We start from the raw sequence: 23,722 nt of genomic DNA, 5'->3' as shown, positions 1-23,722 counted from the left end.
CTTTTCTATGCATAATAAAGACAGTTCCAGATTAGAGCAAACACATTTTCTGGAGCAATTTTCCACAAGGACCACTAATATTGGCCAATGTGCCATTTTTTTCTGAGTATGATGTATGAATTATTTATTCAGTTTTAATTAGCCAACATCTTGTGGATTTCAGAATGTTATCATGTATGGGTCAAATGTATTGGCTTCATATGGTAATATATGTCGTACATAGGTTCACATTGCAAGAAGTGTCCCACATAAAGGCAATTCACCCTACGTAGGCCTATATTTAGAAATTATTCATCGAATTCACGGAGCTTTCGAGGAGCACCTGAAGGCAGCACGCGACTTCTACATCCGGGACATTGAGCACAGTTTCACATGTCAGTTGGTTGGTTCAGCTGTCAAGACTTTCCTGCACGAGAAGAAGCTCCGGGAGAGAAGTCGACATTTAACCACAGCTTTAAAGAAAAGAGATGGTAACTCATTTCATACCCGAGGACATTGGCATGTACTAACCAGCCTTAACCATGGGCTGTAAAATTTGACAGTGAGCTCCCTTTTTGCTTGTACTGGTTTCAGTGACAGCAAGTGTGCTAATGCTAGGTGGCTAGCTAATGCCTGCAGTAGCACTGGCAGGTGGTGAAGTGGAGCTAAATTTAGCACTTATAGCCATTTGCTAACTTTCATTCATTTCGCAAGGGGCTTTCAATACAACCCTATGTTTAAGGTTGTAGAATAAGGTTAATCTCTATTTTACTGTTAGCTATATAGCATTGTGTGTTAATAGCTTCTACCGCAGTCTTTGATATATGTGAACTAGCCAACTTAACCTTTTGGTGAAGCAAAAACTACACACTTGCTTGGGTCTTGTATGACGAATCAACATGATACACTGGCTTGAATGACTGTCTTAGTTGTACTGTAGAGGGGAGCGTGTCTATGTTCCCACAGCCTGTTCTTCCCACATGTTTAAGTATTCAAACTATATAATAAAGAATGGTAGGTCTGTTTTTTTGATTGGGTGTCGTGTGTTTCATTCCTAGTCTAACCTGTCCCCTAATCCTAACCACCCAGCTGTGATGCCTGAACCTAAATTAATCGTCAATTTCGGTAACATAGGGCTGTGGGAACATAGGGATGACCCCTTGTAAGGAAGGCACTTACATTTTCTGAATCTTAACTGTGGAAGATGGGAGCTGCAGACCTGGATATCATACTCTCAAACATGTGTGTGTTTGGTCTTGACAGGCGCTGATGGGGATTCAGCTGGTGGTCAGCTTGCTGGCTGCCAGCATAATGCAGAGGATGGCTCCACATTGCTCATTTGCACGCTGGCTCCTCTGCAACGGAAGGTAATTTGTCCTTCCAATCAGGTTATGACAATATACACATAGTGTGCTGTACAGTGTTTACATGTGTAACGTGTATGCCCTGTGATTCTTTTTCCAGTTTGTTCCGGTTCAAACACCCCTCAGAAGGAGAACTGTGTGCTCTTGCAGGGAAACAGATGCCCAAACCACCAAGCAAGAGAGACAGGTGGGAGTTGGGGGAGGGTGTCTGTCAGGAGATTTTCCCCATTTGTTGACAGTGCTGTACTGTATCTCTACTTCAGAAAGCGGTGTCTCCCTTTGGCTCATAAATGTATTTTGCGGGGTGCCCTTAGCTCAGTTGGTAGGGCTGAGCGCGGTCGTTCTCTGCATGTCACTCCCCTCTCTGCCCCATTTCACCTCTGTCTCTCTGCACTATCAATAAAGCATAAAATGCCCCAAAAATATCTAAAAAAATATATATATAAAAAAATATATATCTTTTGTACTTTGTAAGCTAACACTTTCTTTGTTTGATTTGTAGGAGACAGAATGGGGAGAGCAAGCCTCTCACTGTGCCCAAAGACATCGACCTTCACTTGGAGAAAGCCCCAATCAACGCCATTGACGCTCTTGGTAAAACAAACACTCTTTAATCTACACGACCACTATGACATTGGGCAAGCACTGCTGAACCTTAGATATCCACTCAGATCTGATCCAAATTACAAATACAGTTGTTGTAACACATTTTAATAGTGCCTGTATCAAGGCAATCTAACAAACTTAGTTTTGATTAACAGGTAGAGCACAAAATAATCCTCTTGAGACTAATCTTTTCATTTTCTCTTTGCTTGTTTCAACTTTTAGTGCTGCGTTTTTTCCTGGAGTACCAGTGGCTGATAGATTTTGCAGTCTATACGATGGGCGTCTACCTGTTCACAGAGTGTTATTACAGTGTCCTAGATGCTAGCAAAGAGGTCCATATCGGAGCCATCTGGTGTGTCCTGAGTGTCCTCTTCTGTCTGTATCCTTCAACTGTGAAGTCACTTTATGTCATGATGGATAAGTCTGAACATCAGTACTGATCTATCCTGTTAACAGTTTGCTAGTGCTGTAATTTGTATTTTTTTTTAAAGCTCAACTAACTAAGCATGGCGAAAGCATCCAGTTACACTTGTAAAACTAACATCTTATTATGTATGCAAGTATTCAAAGGTTATATTAAAGATACTTTTGATATTTTAAAACTAGTCAATAAGCTAAAGATAAAATAGCCTCACTAAGATATACAGAGAGACTTGGACTGTATGAATTCTACTTTTTCCTCTTGGTTGTTTTCATTTAACTCTTAGACCTATAGCAAGACCCTTAAAACTCTGATGAGCCACTACTTCCGCTCTGAGGAGGGCGGTGAGCGCTCTGTGTGCCTGTCCTTTGGCTTCCTGTCTCTGCTGGTGGCCATGCTGGTGCTGGTGGTCAAAGAGGACTACCTGGAGTTTGGCCTGGACTCCGGCTTTAACAGCCTCTTTGACAACTTGGAAGTCTTTGCCAGACAGCAGGGCTACGCCGACTGGTCGTAAGTATCTGTCCCTGCAGGCAACATAAATTGATTCACATCATATTGACGGTGCACTCACACTAGGCATTCGTACCGTGCCCAATTGCATTTGTCGGATAAGGTACAGTTTGGTTGACTTGTGTTATTGCTCCGTTCCTTACACTTCCTTGGCCCTGGCCTGGATGGAAGAAATGTGCTTCAGTACGGTACAGATGCTCAGGTACGAGCATGCGCATAGACAGCGACCCTGACGTCAATTTATATGCGACTGTTCCCCTCACAAACATAAAAAAAACAGTTGCGTAAGGGTTTGCGTTGGTCTGATGCTGGAATGTTTGCTGCAAATTTGGCAGGATGATAAAAATATTCTAGAAGGGCTTTTAAACAATCTCAGAAGTGTGAGTGCAGGTCAGCGGAGTGGAGGGAGGAAGGACAATAGCGCTTAAGCACGGCATGGATTAAGGCTGTTACATACTCTGCGAGAAGAAAGAACAAAGTTCTCGGTGACAGAGCTGCGAGAAGAAAATTACGTCATTTTCTTCTCTCAGCTCTTGTTTAGCTGTTCTCGTAGCTTGTTCTCGACACATCACCCGGGCCGAACTTTCTTCTCGCAGCTTGTCCGAGAACTATTGTGTGATTGGTCAGTCTGAAGTCAATGAGGAAAGCGAAGTGAAGTCAGCTGGCGCTACTGAGTCAATTACCATGGTAACAATGCGCCACGGTGAGGAGTTCGGCAGTTGAGTACTCGTGAAGTATGTAATGTCAGACCAGAAAGAACTTCTCGCAGCTCTGTCACCGAGAACTTTGTTCTTTCTTCTCGCGGAGTATGTAACAGCCTTTAACCGGGCCGAGTGTGCCCTAAGGGCGCACTCACACTAGGCAAGTTTGCCTGTTCTGTGCTTCAGCACGATTGACCCCCCCCCTCCCCCGCTGGCCTGTGCTCACACTGCTCCTGGCCTGGGCACAATTGCTCCAATTGCTGCAATACGACTGTTTGTGAATATTTTCATCCGGCCAAATGTGCAGCAAAAATACCACTTCCACACTCGACCAATGAGAATCCTTAAGCTCTTGTTTTTTTAAAAGAAGCCTTGACGTAATGGGTCGTGGTGGACAGTCTCATATAAATGTGCAGCGCGCTGTTTATTATTAATATAACGGCCCGTCATCAGACCATACGTACCGGATGGTTTTATACACATCGATCGCTCCATCAAGTAATCCAAGTTAGGGCTGCAACTAACGATTATTTTAATAATCGATTAATCGGTCGATTATTTTTCAATTAATCGATGAATCGGATTAAAAAAAAGAAACATTTGTAAATGCCGCATCTTTATTCAAAAACTGAACATTACTTCAAATTCGCAGTGCAGACTGAAGTGTCAAAACACCAGGTTATTGCACCAACATCCCGGAACTATTAAAAGTAATATTAAATGATAAAATATTAAAAATAAACTTAACTGGGATAACACAAAAAAAAACTTAGTGTATGATATACATTTATACAGTATATAAGGGATGTCCATGGTAAACCAGTCAACCGATAATATTTTTTACCGGTAAATACTAACGGTTAAAAAAATTAAATCATCTTAATTTCTCTCAGATGACAGGAGATCATTAATTTTTATTGATATTGATACCATTTTCGAGACTCCTTAACGATCCAAGTCTTTATTAATATCACTATTGATACTTTTCAATTATTTTGTTGAAATAGAACTTGTATTATTGCTTTAATTGCTGATATGATTTTAGCTCAAGATAGGACATTAAACAGGTCATAATTCCATCTTTACTATCTATTTGCCAAAATCTCAAATTTTTTTTTTTTTTTGTGTTGCATTTGAACACATCAATCATATTACTGAGCCGGCCTGAACACATCACATTTGACATGTTTGCTACTTTTTTGAGTAGAGTCCAGCTGCAGCCCCGGAGACAAACACCCTGGCCTGACAACAACACCCTTGCGTGACGGAAGTACTGTGGTGTGACGGACGTGATTTTTGACTATTTAGCTTCCATAACATGTCTGCTACGTCACTCATTTGCCCTAACCACCCAGCTGTGATGCCTGAACCTAGTCGCCAAAACAATATAAATAACACAAACTTGCCCTAAACCTAACCACCCAGCTGGAGGTAGTTTATGAGGTAGCAAAAATAAAATCTAAGATACAGGTAACGTCCGTCACACCACAGTGTTTCCGTCCCGCCAGGGTGTTGTTGTCACGCCAGGGTGTTTGTCTGGATACTACTGACTTCTTTTAAGCTAACTAGCTTTATATCCTTCCGATTTTAACATGGATTTAAAAACTGGATTACTATTTTTAATTGACGGGACTTTCTACACCGTTCGGTTGTGTGACTACTGCCACTGCTTTGAATGACTGTTGATGCGCCGATGCCGACTCCCCGAGCCCGTCTGCACACCGTCTGCAGCAGCAGCAGCTGACAGAGTTTTTTAACCCAAAGACAGCAAAGGTACAACACTTTTATATAGGCCTACAGTCCAGTGTTAGATATGACCAAAATACAAGCTGTGGCTGCTCACACTATAGCTTTCCCGCACCGCTTCACGTGCTGAAGGCTCGCTGTGGGCGTGCATGAACCTGTCGGCGGCTGGATGTAAACAGTGCCGCGCCTACAAGTGACTTATTAATCGCGCGACTCAACGAATCGATGACCACTATTCGTTGCTGTACCGTGCCCGGGCACACCTCTCCCAAGCGTTCCGTGGCCAAAGAAGTGTTCCGTGCTGGAATACGGATGGCGTGCTCACACTAGCCAAACGATCTAGACTTTAGGATGCAAATGAGCTCGGGCACGGAACAGATGGCCTAGTGTGAGTGTGCCCTAAGATAAACCACCTTGTTATTACTATGCACGTACCAATGACAGACTACACTTGACAAATATGTGTGCTGGACGCATCATTACCTTGACTGTTGCTTTGACTCCCTTCAGAATCCCAGTGACCAAGCTGACAGTGAAGTTTGGACTGGCTGGCGTCTGTGCTTACATCGGCGCTCTCATGGCCTTCCCCGGCCTGCGACTGGCACAGACTCATATGGATGCTGTGCAACTGAACTCAGACCGCCCATTCATCCAGTAATAACTGATGCATTTAACACTGCAGTAATCCATGCTTTATTAGAACATATTAAATAAGCAGTCTGTAGCTCTCTTAGATGTCTTTAATGTCTCCTGTAGGATGTTACTGCACATGAGTTTCATGTCTCCAGTCATTGTGTTGATTCTGTGGGTGAAGCCCATGGCAAGGGACTTCCTGGCCAATGCACCTCTTGGGAAGACCACTATTACAATGTGAGTGTACATACACTTTTTATCAATGTAAGAAAATCCTACAAATGGCACGCAGTAGACTCTGGGCCAGTCCCTGACTCTTTCCCTATCCTCTCACCATCTCATTCCTTGCAGAGTTTCCAGTGAATCATTTGACAGCATGCGCCTGTGGATCGTGGTGGCGCTGTGTGTTCTGCGGCTATCGCTGACCCGCTACCACATGCAGGCCTACCTCAACCTGTCCCAGAAGTGGGTGGACCAGATGAAGAAGGAGGCGGGACGTATCGCTGTCGTTGACATTCAGAGGAAGGTCAGCCATCTGAACACCAAAGGGGTTTAATCTTATCTCTGAACCTTTTGAGTTCAGAAAGCTAAAAGAAAAACTCATTGACTGCATGTTTAGTAAACTGTTACCTGAATATAAATGTGCTGTCTTTTGATTTTCTTTTTTAGGTCACTCGTATCTTCTGCTACCTGACTGTAGTTACTCTCCAGTATCTGATTCCTATTCTACTCATCCTCTTCTCCACATTGGCACTCAAGTCGCTTGGTAAGTAAAATACCCCCACCACCACCATTATGCATCTGTATTTGTAAACTTCTAGGAACATTTGTGGAAATTTGCTTTTCATCACCCTCTTGTTGAGAGTTGAACGAGAAGGTCAACCTCTCATATCATAAACCAGAAAAAAGGAAACTGCTGCTTCAGGTCAAAAATGTCCAAAACAACCACATGTAATTACACTTTGGTTTAAGTACGGATTAAACAAACAAGATATGCCATGTTAATAAGTAACCTTTACCTTTTTGATAAAAAGATTCCAAGATCTCAACTATTCATGTAGTGTCTGAGATTTTTGCAGCTACAGTGTATTTAAATGTATAATCCATAGTTAAGTTATCTTTATTAGTCAATTTACAAGATGCACACTGAAATTCGTCTTTCCGCATATCCCCTCTCAAATTACCACACTTCCGAGGGGGTCAGAGCGCAGGGTCAGCCATAGATCAATGCCCCTGGAGCCGTTTGCGGTTAAGTGCCTTGCTCAAGGACACAATGGTAGAGATGGTGGGCACTGTAGATGTAATACCAGCCACCACTAGTTTTACAAGTAACACCCTCCTGTCCGATGCCAGGGATCGAACCAGCAACCTCACAGTTACTGGTCAGACCCTCTTTCCTCTAGGCCATCCTACCACCCTTTGAGGACGGCCTAACAGGGTTAATTTCAGGTTCTGGTGACGGTGAATAGTATAATGCAAGAAATGGTTTGATTCATGGGTCTACTTTCTTAATCTTCCCCCCCAAGTTCATTGGTGATATTCTAAATATTGACTTACTAATACTGTGATATTGTAGGGGACTTCTCTTGGAGGACTGGTGCAGAGCAGACTCCCGGGGTGACCCCAGCCCTAGTGATGCCCACAGCAGCCCCTGTCCTGGCTGGGGTTCTGGAGGATGATGAAGAAGGGATGGAGGATATGGAGGAGGATGTCCAGGCTACAGTGGCCCGTCTGTCGGAGGCCTTCATGGCACTGCGGGCCCTCCTCTCTCCACTCTTCTTAAGAGGCTTCTTCGCCTTCCTCACGTGGTGGGTGGCCGCCTGCCAGCTCATCAGCTCTCTGTTCGGCATCTACTTCCACCAGTACCTCATGCAGAACTAACTGAGGGGAAACAAAGGAGTGCCAACCTGCAATGCAATACCAGCCCCTCACCTGTTTGTATGCACTCTCTGAATGGAGATAGTTGCAGACAGCACAAGGGGGCAAATCACAAACTCAGAAGTTAACAGACACAATGCACCTTCTTCATTGGCTGCAACAGAAGATTTCATCACGGTTTGTTGAGAATAAACAGATGATGGCCCGCTGTCTGTTGCAGTATTTGCTAGTGCCACCTTGTTGCCTGTTGACTTTTTTGTGACCAGCAGGCTGCTGGTATTAATAACACAACTGTACAGAGAGAAACTAAGGCCTGTTTCACAAAGCAAGTTCAACTTAGTCTGGCTGATCTTTGGGTTACCCAATGAGTAACATTAGGAATCCTAGATACTCTTTATCACAAATTACATTTCATGCAACAAAGAAATAGCCATGTGGGGAGCTCTTTAATATGTCACAAAGATACCCAAAGGGAAATTAGACTATTGTGTTGCAAAAGGAGAGATTCAGGGAAGCGATGGATAATCACAGTAGAAAAGGACAAAAGCTTTAAAAGTAGGAGGAATCATTTCAAAGTTTTCAGAGTAAAGCTATAAATATGAGCAAGAATAAGTAGTCCTTTTTAAACGTGTTAGAATTTTTCAACATGTTCTTCATACAGGAACATTGAGATTATAATGTTTTAATACATGTCATAACGGTTGAAGTTATGCTCTTTCTGCTGCTTAAGCAGATATGAGCACAGGTTGAAGAATTAGAAGAAAACAAATAACGGTTGTTTTTTGACTGAACTGCGTTTATAATGCTATGAGCTAATAAACGGTGAGTGGAACTTTGCTATTACAGTAACAGCTTTAATAGCCATTCTTTAGCTGTTTAACCCAAAGTGGACAAATGGCTGTCCAAAAACCTTTTCTTTTATCTTTTATAATAAGCAAAGGGATTCTGCTGCTTTTTAGTTCTCATAAATTAATCTTAAATTCAGTATTTTTGTCCATGTCAGGAAGTAACAAATAGCTTGATAATGATCTGACTGTGATTGGTTAATCAGCAGGTTCTTGAAGTTCACCTGCTCTGCAGCTGGTAGGCCATGCAGCATAGGTTACCATGGTGATCTACACTGAGCCTGCTTTGTGATATATGAAAACAAGAGTCCAGCCCCAACTAATGTTGCTTTGTGAAACAGGTCACCATCTTAGTGCAACTTTTCAGATGTATGCCTATGCCAGTGTTACCTGAATTTTTCTTAGTAGAACATTGTTAAATGCTGCATATAAGATGTTAAATTGGTACCAGGATGAAGTATTAGTACCTTATCCCTGTGTAGGTGTGGTGTTTTATTTTTGTGAGGGGGACTCTGTCCCCCTTAAGGAACCGATTAAAGAGTGCTAAATATTTTTTTCAATTATTTTCTGCTGTAACGCTTTTTTCAAAGTGCAAATAAGTAGTAAAACGCAGATCCATCCGTTTGAATTAAACAGTTACCACAAAAACTGCAGTTGTTGCTAAATTAGCCAAGAACTGAAGAGCTTTTTGTTTTAATCTAGACTAGAGTATGATTTAGAAATCTTAAGTGCCTTGGAGTTCAGGGATTTTCATGTGTATTTAGAATGAATAGAATCTGGTGATAGATCAAATTACCACTCCTTAACTCATTTCTGTTTTTCTTTTTATATTCAAACACTACTCACTGGCAACATTTGTAGTTGCAGTATCTTAATTTGCTTCATCTGTTTTAAGTTTGTTTGCTGATTTTTATAGCCAGTCAGTCCTTACATCGAATCAGTTTGCATCAGTGGATTTTATTTATTTATTTATTTATGATACTTTTTCTTTTAATTTTTTTTTTTTTAGTAATGATACAGATGCTGCATTTCTTCACATTTTGGTATTCTGTTTGTGGCAATTTTTTTAGTGTGTGCTTACGTATTTTAATTGTTTGCTCTGAAAGTCATTATACTGTGAAGTTCATATGGAAATGTTGCTTTTGGAGATTTGTGTGCAAACTTTTTTCTGTAATATGATTTTTGTGTGTGTGTGTGTGTGGCTCAATAAAACATTTTATTATTTTCATTCTCATGTCAGTTTGTTGTTCCAACTTCATCCTGCCTCCACTCGAGGAGCGTGGGAGATCCTGCCGATAAAACATTTCCTATTAAAAATGGGCGCACCAATCGTCAAAAGAGCTCATGCATGACAATGGAGTGTCTCGCCGCTGCTCGGGGGTCCTGCTCTCTGACCCCCAACCCCTGAGAAGATCATTCTTTAATCACTGATAATCACTGTGAACCCAATGGCCCTCCAAAGAGTCTGGGAAGAAATATTGTTTGTGGATGCTCAACTTGGCCAAAGGAACTGTTGCTTTTACTGGAAATCTTCCAAATCCTCTCCACTTCAGTCAGCGCAGTTTACTAGATTTATTATCTTTTTACGACGTCTGGTTTACATGCCAGCCATGGAACAGTCAAGGGACAAGACCGTTCATCACCACAGCCAGAACGGGGAGGCTCTTCTTTTTGAAAGTGGATGTGATTTATTTGCGATATCATTTGAATTCCACGTCAAATCAAAAAGCCACTGCTGGCTACCAACAATCTCAAAGCCACTGCAAAAGTGAAGACATTTGGGAGGATGCAGTTTAGCAATCCTGATATCCCATACATTGACCTGCATGAGATTTAGCATAGGGATGTTGTGTGGCAACAATATTATATTTTTGAAGTATAATCTGAGCTTTGTATAAATCGCACATTTTGGTTGAAACATCTTCACCTAGCATGACCAGTGGAGCTGTGTTCCTCTCTGTGACAGATCTGTGTGTGTGTCCAGCCTAATGAACTAAAAGGTGTCAAGGTTGACACTTCTATATAATCACATTAATTATGTGCCTTAGGCCCGCCGTCACTCTGATCTGTGGACTGCAGCAAGCCATGGCGGACTGCCGTTACTATAGAAACCTATGTGTGTGTGTGTGTGTGTGCATGCATGCGTGCGTGCATGTGCGTGTGTGTGTATAGGGCCCAGACATACAGATTGGGCCGGCCTGGTCCCAGGGGATCAGACCAGACATGACCCCCAGTGAAAGTCTCTTTTCATTTAGGCAAGAAGAGAGGACAGAGCTGGACCAGGCCTCTGCTCTGCCTTCAGCTCAACTGCTCCGTAGTGGTAGCATGAGAAAACATTCTGGTGTAGATGTTGTGAGACAGCCAGCTGTGGAGAATGAACGCCCTTTTTGTTCTGAATGTCTTATTTTTCAAAGACATAAAGGTCTCCAAGCTTTTAAGTGGTCCCTTCTTGTTCCTCCTCGTTTGGTGGCTGCGTGGTGAGCTGCCTGACAGGGGCCAGACATGATAATAAGGGTGTGTGAGCATTCAAAAGATGGAGCCAAGGTGAATAAGACCAAATAAATGGACACATGAAAGCTTGATAGCGACACAGGGAAGGGCTTATTATTTTTTTTTTAAATCTGTCTTCGGATTGAATGTACATGAAAAGATGGTGGCAGCAGAATCACATTTTTCTCTCCAAAGAAAGATAATGCGTTCAGTGTCCCTTTGTAGAATAAAGAAGCAGGCCGAGGCAAACCTACAAATCAAACCGTCTTTTATTTAAAAGGAATCACAACAAATATCGAATAAGAATCCATCTTTGTTCTGTTGGTGAAACATTTAGCAAACATAAAAAAAAAGAAAAAGAACTCAAGCCAAAACATCATAATACTGATAATTTGGTTCTTTATGCTGATATGAATCCCAATAAACTGAATTACAAAAAAAGAACAAGAAAAAAAGAGCTAACTCAACAGCAGCACTTGAACTTGAAGCTCTCCATCGGCCAGTTCACCGAATATCTGCAGAGATTGTCTTGATTTATTTTTAGTTTTTTTTTTCTACGAAAAACCTGAGTCTTCTCAATGACATTCTTTCTTGAGATAATTAATCAGAAATAGTTAATGCTGGTCTTCCCTGCTCTGCACTTTCTCATTAAGAATCCAAATCCAAAGTTTGTGAAATTATAATGACCCCTGGTGGACACTGTGTTGAAATTCATCCAAACCCAATCTGTGGGCATAGTTTGGCATTGAGAGAACAAAAGTTGAAAATGCCAAAATAAATCCATTGCAAAAAATACACTGTTTATATGTATACATATATATTGAAAAACAAAAGTTTTTTTATTGGTGGGTTTCTACAAAATATCCTCAGACTATTTAGATTATTTTTTCATTACACTGTGCCTCATATATTCCTAAATATCATAGGACAGTGATGGCAATAAAGATCAGTAATATGTATATATGAATATGCAGGTTCTTAATCCAGAAAAAAAGCATTTATAACATTAAATGTGTAGCTTAAATTAAATTAGACCCAATGTAGACAAAACACATAATGTCTTTGGTTGTTGATGTATTTGATTGCAATTCACATGGACATTATTTAAACTCTTTGGTCTTTGTGACTCCTCGCTGTGTAGAAAAGAATGCCTCCTTGAGTTGAACTGGAGCTACAATGATGTCTCAGCGGTCTGTGTCAGACAAATCTTGCAAATTTACAATTTTGCATTAAAGAATTAAATTGTAAAGATACCAACTTGATCTGACTAGGCCGGGATCTAAGGGATCTTGTGTGTTAGATGTTTGTTTTAGCTAAATGTTCAAGGTAGATGTTTGCAAGTTATTGTCGGTTATTGTGTCTTTATTGCTTGTTTTCAATTATTGTGAAGCACCCTGTTACGCCTGCTCTTGAAAGATACTTTATAAATAAACTTAATTATTTATTATTATTATCATGTTAAGACTGCATTTTTTTCCTTTTTTTTATTTAATTTATTTCCAAGGTATATTTTTGGGGCATTTTTGCATTTAATGGACTGTTGAAAGCTGTGGAGGTGGAAAGGAAATGAGGCACAATTTTTGGGGCTAAAGGCTTGGGCGGTTTTGTGGTTTGGGAGCAATTCAGCTGGTCCAGATGTGCTGCTGTAGCTAACCTCAAGTCACAGAACTAAAAGTAACATATTTGAAACTGTGAGAATAACTCACATAAGCTCCACACAGAAGACTACACCTAACCAAACAAAAAAGCAAAAGTCTGTATGCATCTGTCTCCTCATTGGATCAATCAAGCGATGCAGAGAGCCCAGGAGAGACCAGCTCTGTGTGAGGAGACAGGTGTTCCTCCTTGTCATGACGGGGATACATGGACCCCATTTAGCTATCTTCTGTGGTATATATATATATATATATACGTGTGTGTGTGTGTGTGTGTGTGTGTGTGTGTGTGTGTGTGTGTGTGTGTGTGTGTGTGTGTGTGTGTGTGTGTGTGTACGGGAGTGGACTGGTTTTGATGGAAGATAGCTGACTGAATGGGATATGGTGTTAGACTGCAGCCAGCCAGCTATCTCTGCCACCCATCACTTATCTCTAACTGCCTGAGCGGCTGCCCTCCGTCCTCTTGGTCTTGTGGGTAGCTAGCCTTGGAGAACTCCTTGTTCTCATTGGCTGGACAGGCTTCTGGAGGGCTGTGGAGAGCCAAATCGGGGTTGCTGATTGGAGAGTGCTGCCTGAGGTGGTGTAGAGGCGGGGAGGTGGGTGAGGACATGTGCTCGGGAGAACTACGCTCCGATTTGATGCTGAGGTTGAGGGAGGGCAGATGTGGAGAGGGTGAGGAGCACGACTGGGAGGGGAAGGAGCACCCTCCGCTGGACATGCTAGGGAACAACAAGAGGAAAGGTCGAAAATGACTGAGTTGGATAATCATCAATTCTTGATTCTGCACCTGATACACATGAAAATGTATCAGGTGCAGCTGAAATCAATGAAATCACTGGTTCTAAATTCATCCAGTTACAACACAGAGATTCCTATTCCCTATATATGAAAAAAATAAGCAAAATAAAACCAGTAGATGATCCAGATAACCCAACATAGATAAATGTGTAATTTATGTATGTTGGTTTAAAATTATTGATTTATTTATCATGTATTTATTTTGTTACAGGCTTATTTCCCATTCATTATTATGATTTTCTTTCTCTTTGTCTGTATATAAAATGTCATGTTTTTGTTTTTGGGCCTGAAGATGCACATGAAAAACCTGACCTATTGATCTAAGTTGCACCCACATGAGTCAATTTAAAAACATTGGGGGAGTAAAGTTCAGTGTAGGGATCCAACTTCATGCCATCATTCCATATTTCATCCACACAGAGTTACCATTTGTCACATTAATATCCTCACCCTGGGCTCATATGGGGTCCATGTTGCTCCTGAGGCGGCTGAGCTGACTGCCAGTGGTTCACTGCTCCTCTTTGTAGACTAATGGAGTGATAGAAACCAGGTTGGCTATACTCTGGAAATAAAAAAAATTAAAAAATATGAATAGAAGAAAAAAAGAAAGAAAAAAAGACTACAACAGAATCAGCAAATAATAGAATATATTATCTTCACTATAATTTAAAAGTGGCCAACATTTTTAAAGTAAGATGAGAAGATTGATATCAATGTCATGTATTTATTGAAGCTACAGACAGTTTTCGGCTATTTAAGCTTACACAACTACTGGAAACAGGGGGAAACAGCTAGGGTGGCTCTAAACTAGTCTCGTTCTAACTCACCATGTTAAATCTGGTTATTTAGGCTAATTTATACAACTAGGAGTTATTTGTAGCATTATTTTAAACAGACTTTTCCTCTATCTCTCAAAATGTTGAACAATTCCTTTAAAGTACCCTTTCATCACCCGTATAGAATAGTTGATACACAGTAGACTTACCAGACGCTCCCGGAGAGGGCAGGCCGTAGCCTCCCAAACTGTGACCCAGCAGCCCCGCCTTGCCCATGGCTACCATGGAGCTGCCACTGTGCAGGCCCTGGTACAACACACCCCTCTGATGAAGAAGAAGAAAAGAGAACTAGTTAAGCTATAAATCTCAAGTTTGTAATGACATCATTAAACACAAAAAAACACATCAGTAAGGAAGTGAGAACATCAGAGAGAAACTGTGAAGCTGCTTATCTAAGTTTGCAGAACAATTAACATGTAGGCTACTGTATACTAGCGTATTATTTACATTTTAGAAGCAACACTACATACAGTATGTGTAAGATTCACTGACATATTTTAGTGCATACCACACTGGATAGTAAAAGCTACGTACAGGAGAGCTGTGGTTAGCACGTGTGGCGCCCATGCCCTGATTAGCAGCCTCTCCCCGCAGGTTGTCACTGCCCAGGTTCAGGTTAGGAGGGGGGCTCTTCATGTCCACAGCTCGGTTCAGGCTGCCATGGGAGAACACAGAGTAGCCGATACCTACACAGTGAAAGACAGGAGCAGGAAGTGAAAGGAGATGTGAGCCTGTTTCGCTCGGAATAATTCATTCTTTGATACATTCTTCAAATCCATCTCATGTGTACAAGTGTATATGTACTTCTCTTTGACCTTGGATATGTTTTTTTTTTTACTTTCTGGGCCAATCAGTGGTAGCTAGGTTAATGTTTACGTTTGTAAAATATTGTGCATTGGTGACATGACAGAATCCATTTTGAACTGATCGTTAACCAAAAAAATAATGTCAATTATGTATAATACTTTTGTAAAAAATGTGAATGTCAATTATTGGGGTCAGGTGACATTGTCGTGCGTCCTTATACAGTAGTTAAATTCTGTATAAAAGACCTACATCACTGGCAGGTGTGATTCATTCTGTACAGAAACCACAGAACTGGTTACAGCCGCTGTCACCCTGGAGGGCCAGTTTCACAAAACAGACCAACTGCATGTGTGGATTAATGCGCGCGCGCGCGCACACACACACACACGCACACACACACACACACACACACACACACACACACACACACACACACACACACACACACACACACACACACAAACATGCACGTACACACATGCACACACTTCCTGTGAGTTCACAGCCAGCTGCGCAGAAGGTTGACACTACACAGTGTCTACACAATTTTACGGCAAGCATTTTAGCAAGAACCTAGAAGAATGTTCAATGGATTTTCTTTCTGAATGTTTTGCATTTCTTTTTTAAAAAGATGGAACATTTCTGAAGAACCTCTTTGAATTGCTGTCTCCTATGCAACTGAAATTAAAGCGACCATTTCCAGTTATAATGTAATGCCAGCAACCATTTTCTCATAGTACGAGTCACATCTTTCAACTTTTATCGACACATAACCATTGATATGTCAAATAGTGGTATTTTAAATCCGTATAAAAGTAATTTGCATTAAACACATGAAAGAAAATCTGATAGTTTTGTTCATCATTAAACATCATTTTGACATCTTTCTGGCTGCAATTATGGCAATTGTAGTAATACACACGTGAACGTTATCATTAGTATCTATGTGCTGTTAAATATCTGAAATCTATGATCTCTTTATCATTTGTATGTTTGTATTTGGTTTGTAACATGCTTTTGTAAAAAAATAAAAAATAAAAAAAATGCCTCAATGCCCATTCCTGTATGTCTTGCCAATCTTTAATTTAATTATAGGAATTCTTTGTCACATACAGTAGGAGCGTCCAGTTCTGCTCACCTGAGTGTGGGGACATGAATGCAGTGTGTGCGTGTTGTGCAGCAGGGCCGGACGAGACGGGTCTGGAGCTCAGGGATTTAAAGCCTGCCTGTCTGTGTGACGCCATGCTGGATCCGGAGGAGTTGGGGAAGCCGTTCTCGCAGCCCGCAGTCACCAGGAACTGAGCCTCTGGTGAGAGCAGTGATGGACCCTGAAGAGTGAAATACATATATGAATATGATAGCAGCACAAAGAATAAAAGTCTTAAAACTGTCATGAAAATGTTACAATGTTTTTGGACCAGTAATTATGGAAAATGAATTCATTACAATTATGAAAATCAGAGGGATTCAAATGATTTCACATCTTCAGTTCAGTGTGTGCTGGTGCTTGTGTGTGTGTGTGTGTGTGTGTGTGTGTGTGTGTGTGTTGTTGTGAATGTGCTGCAGCAGCAGCTGTGTGTGTGGACTGACATAGAAACGCTGGCGAGCCAAAGAGAGATCCATGCCCTCGCTGAGAGGAAACTTGTCTGCGGCCACCTGCATGCTCTCCTCGCTGTCCAGCCCTGAGCCGTCCATGTCGAGGCCCTTCCTACGCAGAGTCTGATGCAGAACACAAAGGGCACATGGAAAATGTAATGGTTTGAATGAAAAATGAGACAGTACTATTGTATTGTTTTGTAAAGGTTTGAATGCCTGCTCTGCTCTGAATCAGGCTTCACTGTCATTTCCCTTTACTAGCAGCAGCTAGTACCTCCAGTATGTCGGTGTTGGTGCGGCTCTCGTGTGGCTCGCTGTACTCTGTGTACTTGAGCAGCACTTTGTCCATGTCTGTGCTGGCGTACTGGAACAGACGGTTGGTGCTGTTGAAGATGATGAGGGCGATCTCACAGTCACACAGCACGCTCAGCTCGTACGCCTTCTTCATCAGACCGAACTTGCGTTTGGTGAAAGTCACCTATGGCACGGAGAGGTTTGCGTCAAGCTACAAATAAGTCTTGCAGATAATGAATTTAAAAAAACATATTTTATCGTACATTGAGTAATTTGATCAATATAGAGTCAAATATTTTAAAAAGTAGGCCTCGTGATATTTAAAAAATATGTTTTGGTATGAACTTTTCTCAAATATTTCTGCAAGAAGAAAATAAGTGATGGTAAAAACCGAGCAGAATTTGCAAGACTGAAGATAATATTTAAAAAATATTTAGGCCAAATGTTGTATTATAATTATAATTGATAATGATGATAATCAACCTGATATAAACATGTGCTGTATATGTTTGTGTAATCAGATTAATGATAACTGTTGTTTGAAAATAATACGGCTAAAGGTACTGTTGAAAAAGAACTGGCAAATATTTGCAAAACCATAACAGTGTTGTTGGCAGCCGAGCATATTTATATGGCCCTAAAATCACAAGTTTGTCCCAGAAGGATACAGCATACAACACTGTCTATCCTCAGACCCTCAACTCAGATAAGAAAAAATTCCCTAAAAAACAAACCTTATCACCAAAACACCTCCCTGTCCTGAGGATCAGATATGAGAAACAAACCGTATTTGCCAACATTGTGAGCAAGAATTAATAGGATTTTCTTGTTGCCTGCACTGATTCCTTAAGTGTATTTGATGTGATATTTCACACTGTTCACACTCTTTTATGGTAATAAAAACCTATGGCTCTCACGTTCGTCCAGAACTATTATATTGATAAAGATTTAAGTAGGGTTTGGAACGTGAGGTCACATTAACATTACGGCAGATACTGACAATTGTAACGTTTGACTGTTAATTGACGTCAGGATTGTACTAAATATATCATTTGTTATGCTAGCTTTATCTTTCTTCTTACTGATGAAAAACTTTCTCTCCTGTCAAATACAGCTTTGTTTTAGGCTTTGACAATATTTTTGGTCTTGGCTTGGGTAAAGTGCTCAGTCAACAGTGTGAAAGAGCATAAATGCCAATACTGTCCTTTTGGCACAAATCAAAATCTCACTTCCACATTTGGGTTTTTCCAGATTTTGTTCAAATTGACAGCAGTGGGTCTTCAATTCAGCTGTTTCCTTTTAGCAATAAAAAGCTCTCACTGAGAAATGTCATTGTATAGTTAAGACATTACATTTACATCTATGTTCCTCTATCATCAGAATTATTATTACATCATCATCTTAGATAAGATTATGTGATATTTCCTCCACAAGCTTGCAGGTATAAAGAAACTCTGCCTACACATTATGTCTCCACAATGTACTATCCCAGGCATGTGTTTATATTCAAATCAGGACTACCATCACATTGCGTGCTGTGTGCTTCCAGTGCACTGTTGGACTGTGAGCTGTGATTATATGGTATGTGTGACATGACACGCCTTCTTTCTAGTGCATAGCCTGCACTTTCTTTGCACTAAACATGTGCTGCTGTCTGTGTGCCTTTTCTATAAAGAGTCTATATAATTTCAGAAAACATCAAAAGGCTTTGTCGGACCAACCAGTCCAAAAATAAAGGATATTCACTTGACAAATATATATGACAGAAAAACAGCGAATCATCACATTGGAGAAACTGAAACCATTTATTTTTACATATACATATAAATAAATAATTGAAAATAACTAGTTTATTTTGATTGACAAATATCATTTCAGCTTAATGAGTTAATATTGCATGTGCAAATCTGCTGTACACATTCAGATGTAAAGTTGCTAATATAAATGAAAAATTGCATTCTAACTCACCTGTCTATTTCTTTGATCCAGAATACGAGAAATTTGTATTTTCTTCCTTCCCATTTTTTTGCCGTCTGACAGACTGTTACCTGTGGAAGATGAAAAAATAACTTTTTTAGAAGCAGAATGCAATATGCTTCTGTTATTGGCAGTCATGCTGCTGCAGTGGATGCCAACAATTAAATGTGATAAATAATTATAATATTTTCTCCACTAGTTCAAGCAAAATAAAAAGTTGTGTGAAAAATGTTCGTTTTAGGCTTTAAGTTGCATTTGTACTCAGTAGCCACTAAAGGAACGGATTATTTTTGTGAATATGCATCTACGTTTACACAGTACATTCAAAATAACAATTTTCATAGCACTTCTCTTCACGTTCAATTCTGGTGGGAAAATGTCCTCCATTTGGTTGAAGTGACTCAAGTTCCTTCCCCCTTGGTAAGGGCAGGGTGTTTATTTTTACCACCATGAGGCGATGCAGTCTAAAGTTAGAGCGGCCCTCGCCGGGCCAGCAGTCCGCACAGTCTGACACCCCCACAGTCTGGGTTACCCCTGGGCCAGCAGCACAGTGCACCGCACAGCCCCAAGAGACAGGGTTAAAAATACAGTCCACAGCTCCTTTTAAAGGTTCAGCAGGCAATAGCTAAGACCATACAGTAAAAGGAAAACGGTGTGTTTTTGAAAGATGGTTGAAAGCTAAAAGCCACCCACTCCTCTCTCATGCACAGCCAGGTCAGGGAAAAAAGGCAGGATTTGAAGAAGCAGAAGGCAAAGGCATGGATGGATTGCGGTTGGCTTGAGAATGTCCATTTTTGAAACTCACACTCGTTTTTTTTTTTTTTTTCTTGGTCTAGAAAACCCCTAGCTCCGGTCCCTGCCCCTGCAGGACCGTATAGAGCTGGACACTATATGAAAAATGTGTCAATGGGGACAGCCATGAAATTACTTTGTCGCAAAAAACAGACAACACTTAATCCAATGCATACATAAATTAGCTCTATACGTTAATAATCTCCACTTTACACTGCACTGCCAGTCAAAGGACTACATTAAGTGGTGTTCTGTCTCCCCTGACCTGACCGTACAGTGCTCCTCTAAAGCCCAGAGGACTTTTCACTGGTTTTCCCCCTTAATACTAAACATGTATTGGACTTATCTCTATATTTAGTTGCCTGTCCCTCCTGATGGTGCCGGAGCGGATATGGCGCCCGTGTTCCCACGACCCCTAAAGTGCCCGCTGTCTCTCAACGTAAGCTTGGCACACAAGGCATCTGGGGCATTTGTGGAGGAATCCACCTCTTTGCCCTCATTATTACCTTATAAAGTCCTGTGATGTCCACTGAGTTTAATATGCTGTAGGGACGAGACACACCTCAACACAGACAACCGTACAGCTGCAGATGGACACCATTGTCTCTACCGTAAAACAAAAAAGCAGATGTCTAGTTTTTTCTTTTAAGTAAAGGACCACAAGACCACATCTCTACTGCCACAAATAATCGAAGGTTAACTTGTTCCTTTTTTGGTGGGGGACCAGAAGTGAGACAATTTAACCTCATATCAAGGCATGTTAATGGTGACAAGAGAGGAAAGTAGGACACATGTCCTAAACAGTGTAGAAAGATATTTATCTCATGCTTTTACAGAATGTTCCTCCTCTATCAGATAAAACCAAATGACTACCGTCACCGCCACACACAGCCCTGTTAAAACACACGACCAGCTGGTTAAATATAGCTACGCCACCAGCCAAACGGTGTGTAGTTATAGCTATATAATTCTGTGGTTTAGTAGGTTTTGTCCAAGGCCTACAGGAAAAAAGCCTGACTGTGCTTCACATATCAGCTAATTCTGGATATTAGTTTTCCCATATACGACAACTGCCGTTTGAGGTCTGCGAAATGCACCAGCGCTTTCACACCTTCGGCCTGTGACCTTTCGTGTCTAAGGTCAACTCTTGAATGTGTCGTCGCAAAGAAAATGTGGAGCTTGAATATTTCTTCAACTAGTCCAAAAAAGGTACTATCATAGGATATGAATGTAAAACAGAATGGATGTATGGCATTAATTGCACACAGGCGCTCTTACCCCTGGGTCTTGGGCTTCTATAGGGAAAGACAGCAGCACCTTTGCCGCCTTCCCAGAGGCAAGACATTGGAAAAAATTGAGCACAAGACGCACAGCAGGCACCGGCAGCACACACAGTATACTGCTCTGTGTGACATACCCCGGGAGCTCCTGACAACAATCACTGGGGGCATCACTGGAACAACAATGTACACACAAACAGAAAACTAAAAGCTTGTGTATCAACCATCCACTGTCAACAGACAACATGATTTTAATAGGCTGGATCAGTAGTTGTGAGGATGCTCATTGATGTAGGGCACTGGATTTTTTATTTGCTTGCAACAATAAACTGCGCTGTACGCATGAATAAGAAGGAAGTATGGGGGGGGGGTTCCGCTTTGATGGTTTTCTTTCCATGAGTCATTCAGAGCACGGTGGCTGGTGAATGGTTCAAAAACATGGTAGACACGTGTAAGCTTATTAGCCAAATAAGCTAATGGTTCAGGCGGTGGTGGCAGAAGAACACACAATTTTCATCAAACAGGAAGGAATGTAGGCCTAAATACTGTGTTGATAATCCGTTGAGTTAACTAAGCATGTTTCTGCACCAATTGTCTTGCTGTGAAATATTGTTTTTCATACTTTTCATTCAGTCACGCATTATAGAATAGAGAAGCTGTACCCAGTGTGGTGACTGTGTTAAGATAAGATAAAGATAAGATATACTTTATTACACATATACACTGAACTCTAACTGCAGTGGTGTGGTTGACACCTTACTGACCGGTCATTTTAGTCACTACTGTGTTGTTAGTCACATACTGTGTGGGAAAAGATGGCAGAATTTGAAACCAGGCCTAAGAGTGAACCAAATATAGAATTCCACCCAAACCCAAGTTAAAAGAAAAGGTCTGATGGCGAAAAAAGTTTACCTTGAAATATAACCGGCACGGTCTTACCCATTCAAATCAAAACTGAAATGTGTATAAATAGGAGGATGCCCCAAGTGTAACTCCTCAGTTGTGACTGAGGTTTGTTTTCAAAGCCAAAGAATGTCATTATTTATGCTGGAGCATCGCTATGCCAAGGTAATGAAATGTGTGTTTCTCCATGCGTGCCATCCCCTCAGGGGTCAGGCGGTCCATGCCTTTGCAGAGAAAGGGTGAGGAAATATTTGTCTAATTTTAACAGGAGATAATTGAATTGCCTCGATATTTTTTGATAGTGCCAGAATAGCAATAGCACACGAAGGCACGAGGTGAATTTTTTTCTTTCTTTCTATGAATAGGCTAGATACATTAAAACAAAAAATTATATTGACTTGTTTTCTAATTAGACAGATACAGTGTGACAGACAACTGACTTCTGCTCTTCTGAATAAAACAAAATTGGTAGGATGGTTAATTTTCTATTTAAAAAAAAGGTATCTTGAGCCAAGGATCTCAAACTCCCCTGAACACATGACAGTTATCAATGCACACTTTGAATGAGGCTGAGCTGGGGGGAAATGGACAACAAGTTGAAGAGATGAGAAAGGTAAAGTTGGGAAGAAGCCTTCCAGTCTGTGCTAAAGAGCCTTGTGATGTGTCTGTATCCAAAGGGCGCGGATTCATTTTGCACAGCAATGCCACTCGAGGGGGCTAAAAATAAAAACTGTAAAAATACATAGCTTCAAAAATGTTTGAGGATAATTAGGCCTAATAAATTGCTGACGTCATTGAAAATAGACTGTTTAAGAATAGCCTGTCTGTCCCCGAGTTGCCAAGCATCCCTGTCCAATATAGCCTCTAATCTATTGACTGCTTTCAATAACACAGCAACAGGTAGGCGGCTGATTGTGCTGCTCTGTCGTCAATAGGCCTACTGCCACATAAGAGTCTCAATTTGCCACAACAACATTAAAAACATTCGTTTTTATTAAATGAACGCACATGCAAAACAAAAACAAGAGCATCTGATCTCACCTGCTCTCGGTCTTCTTCTCACTCTAAACTCCGGAGTTTCACCAGCTCGGTCGCCACCAGTCAGACAGGAAAAGTCGCAAATAGCCTAGTAGACACAGATGTACACAATGAACAGACGTGTTGGTCCCGTGTTCTCCTCTTCTGTTGATGTACTAGAGATATATTCACCTGGTAGCCTACAGTAGTAGCGGATGGCTCAGGAGCGCTGCTTTCCAACAGCTGGCTGCAGCAGCCCGCCTCTCGCTGTCAGCATAGGCCGCCTCCCGAGCCACGCCATTGGACGCACTCCTTCGCCCCCGGCCCCCTTCAACCCCCTCCAACCCCATACCGCCTTCAAACCAAACGCAGCATGTCACTCAGGGCTGTCAGCGCAATCGCAGCAGAAGTAACGCTACATGTAATTATACATTATGGCTACCAACAAGATCCACATACAGTATAACAGAGCAGAAACACCGACAGTTTTGTAACATTGTGCAGCCTTTTATAAATAAGTTTAGATTTTTCAGTTGAACATCAATGGGGTGGGGAGGTGATAATGGACAAGGGCAACTTCTGTCTCCTGATGTA

At 41.2% G+C, this 23,722-nt stretch overlaps 2 protein-coding genes across 3 annotated transcripts; one reads left to right on the top strand and one right to left on the bottom strand.

The window, feature by feature from the left end:
• The first annotated feature begins 382 nt into the window (after positions 1–382).
• Positions 383–9,876, top strand: tmem161a (transmembrane protein 161A). Of its 2 annotated transcripts, none has more exons than XM_080033406.1 (11): positions 383–470; positions 1,243–1,346; positions 1,444–1,530; positions 1,846–1,937; positions 2,172–2,328; positions 2,665–2,880; positions 5,838–5,981; positions 6,084–6,197; positions 6,312–6,486; positions 6,630–6,726; positions 7,537–9,876. In XM_080033406.1, exons 1-11 carry the CDS (start codon positions 468–470, stop codon positions 7,839–7,841), a joined length of 1,494 nt encoding a protein of 497 aa, XP_079889532.1. In that variant the 5' UTR covers positions 383–467; the 3' UTR covers positions 7,842–9,876. The 2 variants fall into 2 exon arrangements, with proteins under 2 accessions (XP_079889532.1, XP_079889533.1); XM_080033407.1 differs by having other exon boundaries at positions 469–541.
• Positions 9,877–13,234: 3,358 nt separating this feature from the next.
• mef2b (myocyte enhancer factor 2b) lies at positions 13,235–23,434 on the bottom strand (the record flags this gene model as incomplete). The annotated part of the gene is made up of 10 exons (XM_080033244.1): positions 23,321–23,434; positions 23,153–23,237; positions 19,128–19,207; positions 17,140–17,343; positions 16,860–16,988; positions 16,408–16,597; positions 14,997–15,148; positions 14,612–14,726; positions 14,077–14,188; positions 13,235–13,547 (listed from the first exon to the last, which is right to left on the bottom strand). The coding sequence occupies exons 3-10, from the start codon at positions 19,179–19,181 to the stop codon at positions 13,235–13,237; spliced, it is 1,269 nt and encodes a 422-aa protein (XP_079889370.1). The 5' UTR covers positions 19,182–19,207; positions 23,153–23,237; positions 23,321–23,434.
• Between the last annotated feature and the right edge of the window lie 288 nt (positions 23,435–23,722).

Source organism: Ammodytes marinus, assembly GCF_949987685.1.
Source record: "Ammodytes marinus genome assembly, chromosome: 8".
NCBI lineage: Eukaryota > Metazoa > Chordata > Actinopteri > Uranoscopiformes > Ammodytidae > Ammodytes > Ammodytes marinus.
This window is presented reverse-complemented; position numbering and strand designations above follow the sequence as displayed.

Bases quoted from the DNA above. Each gene is read 5' to 3' on its own strand.
- tmem161a (XM_080033406.1), top strand. The intron at 1,938-2,171 runs GTAAAACAAACA...TTCAACTTTTAG, and splicing joins CAACGCCATTGACGCTCTTG to TGCTGCGTTTTTTCCTGGAG. The intron at 6,727-7,536 runs GTAAGTAAAATA...GTGATATTGTAG, and splicing joins ATTGGCACTCAAGTCGCTTG to GGGACTTCTCTTGGAGGACT.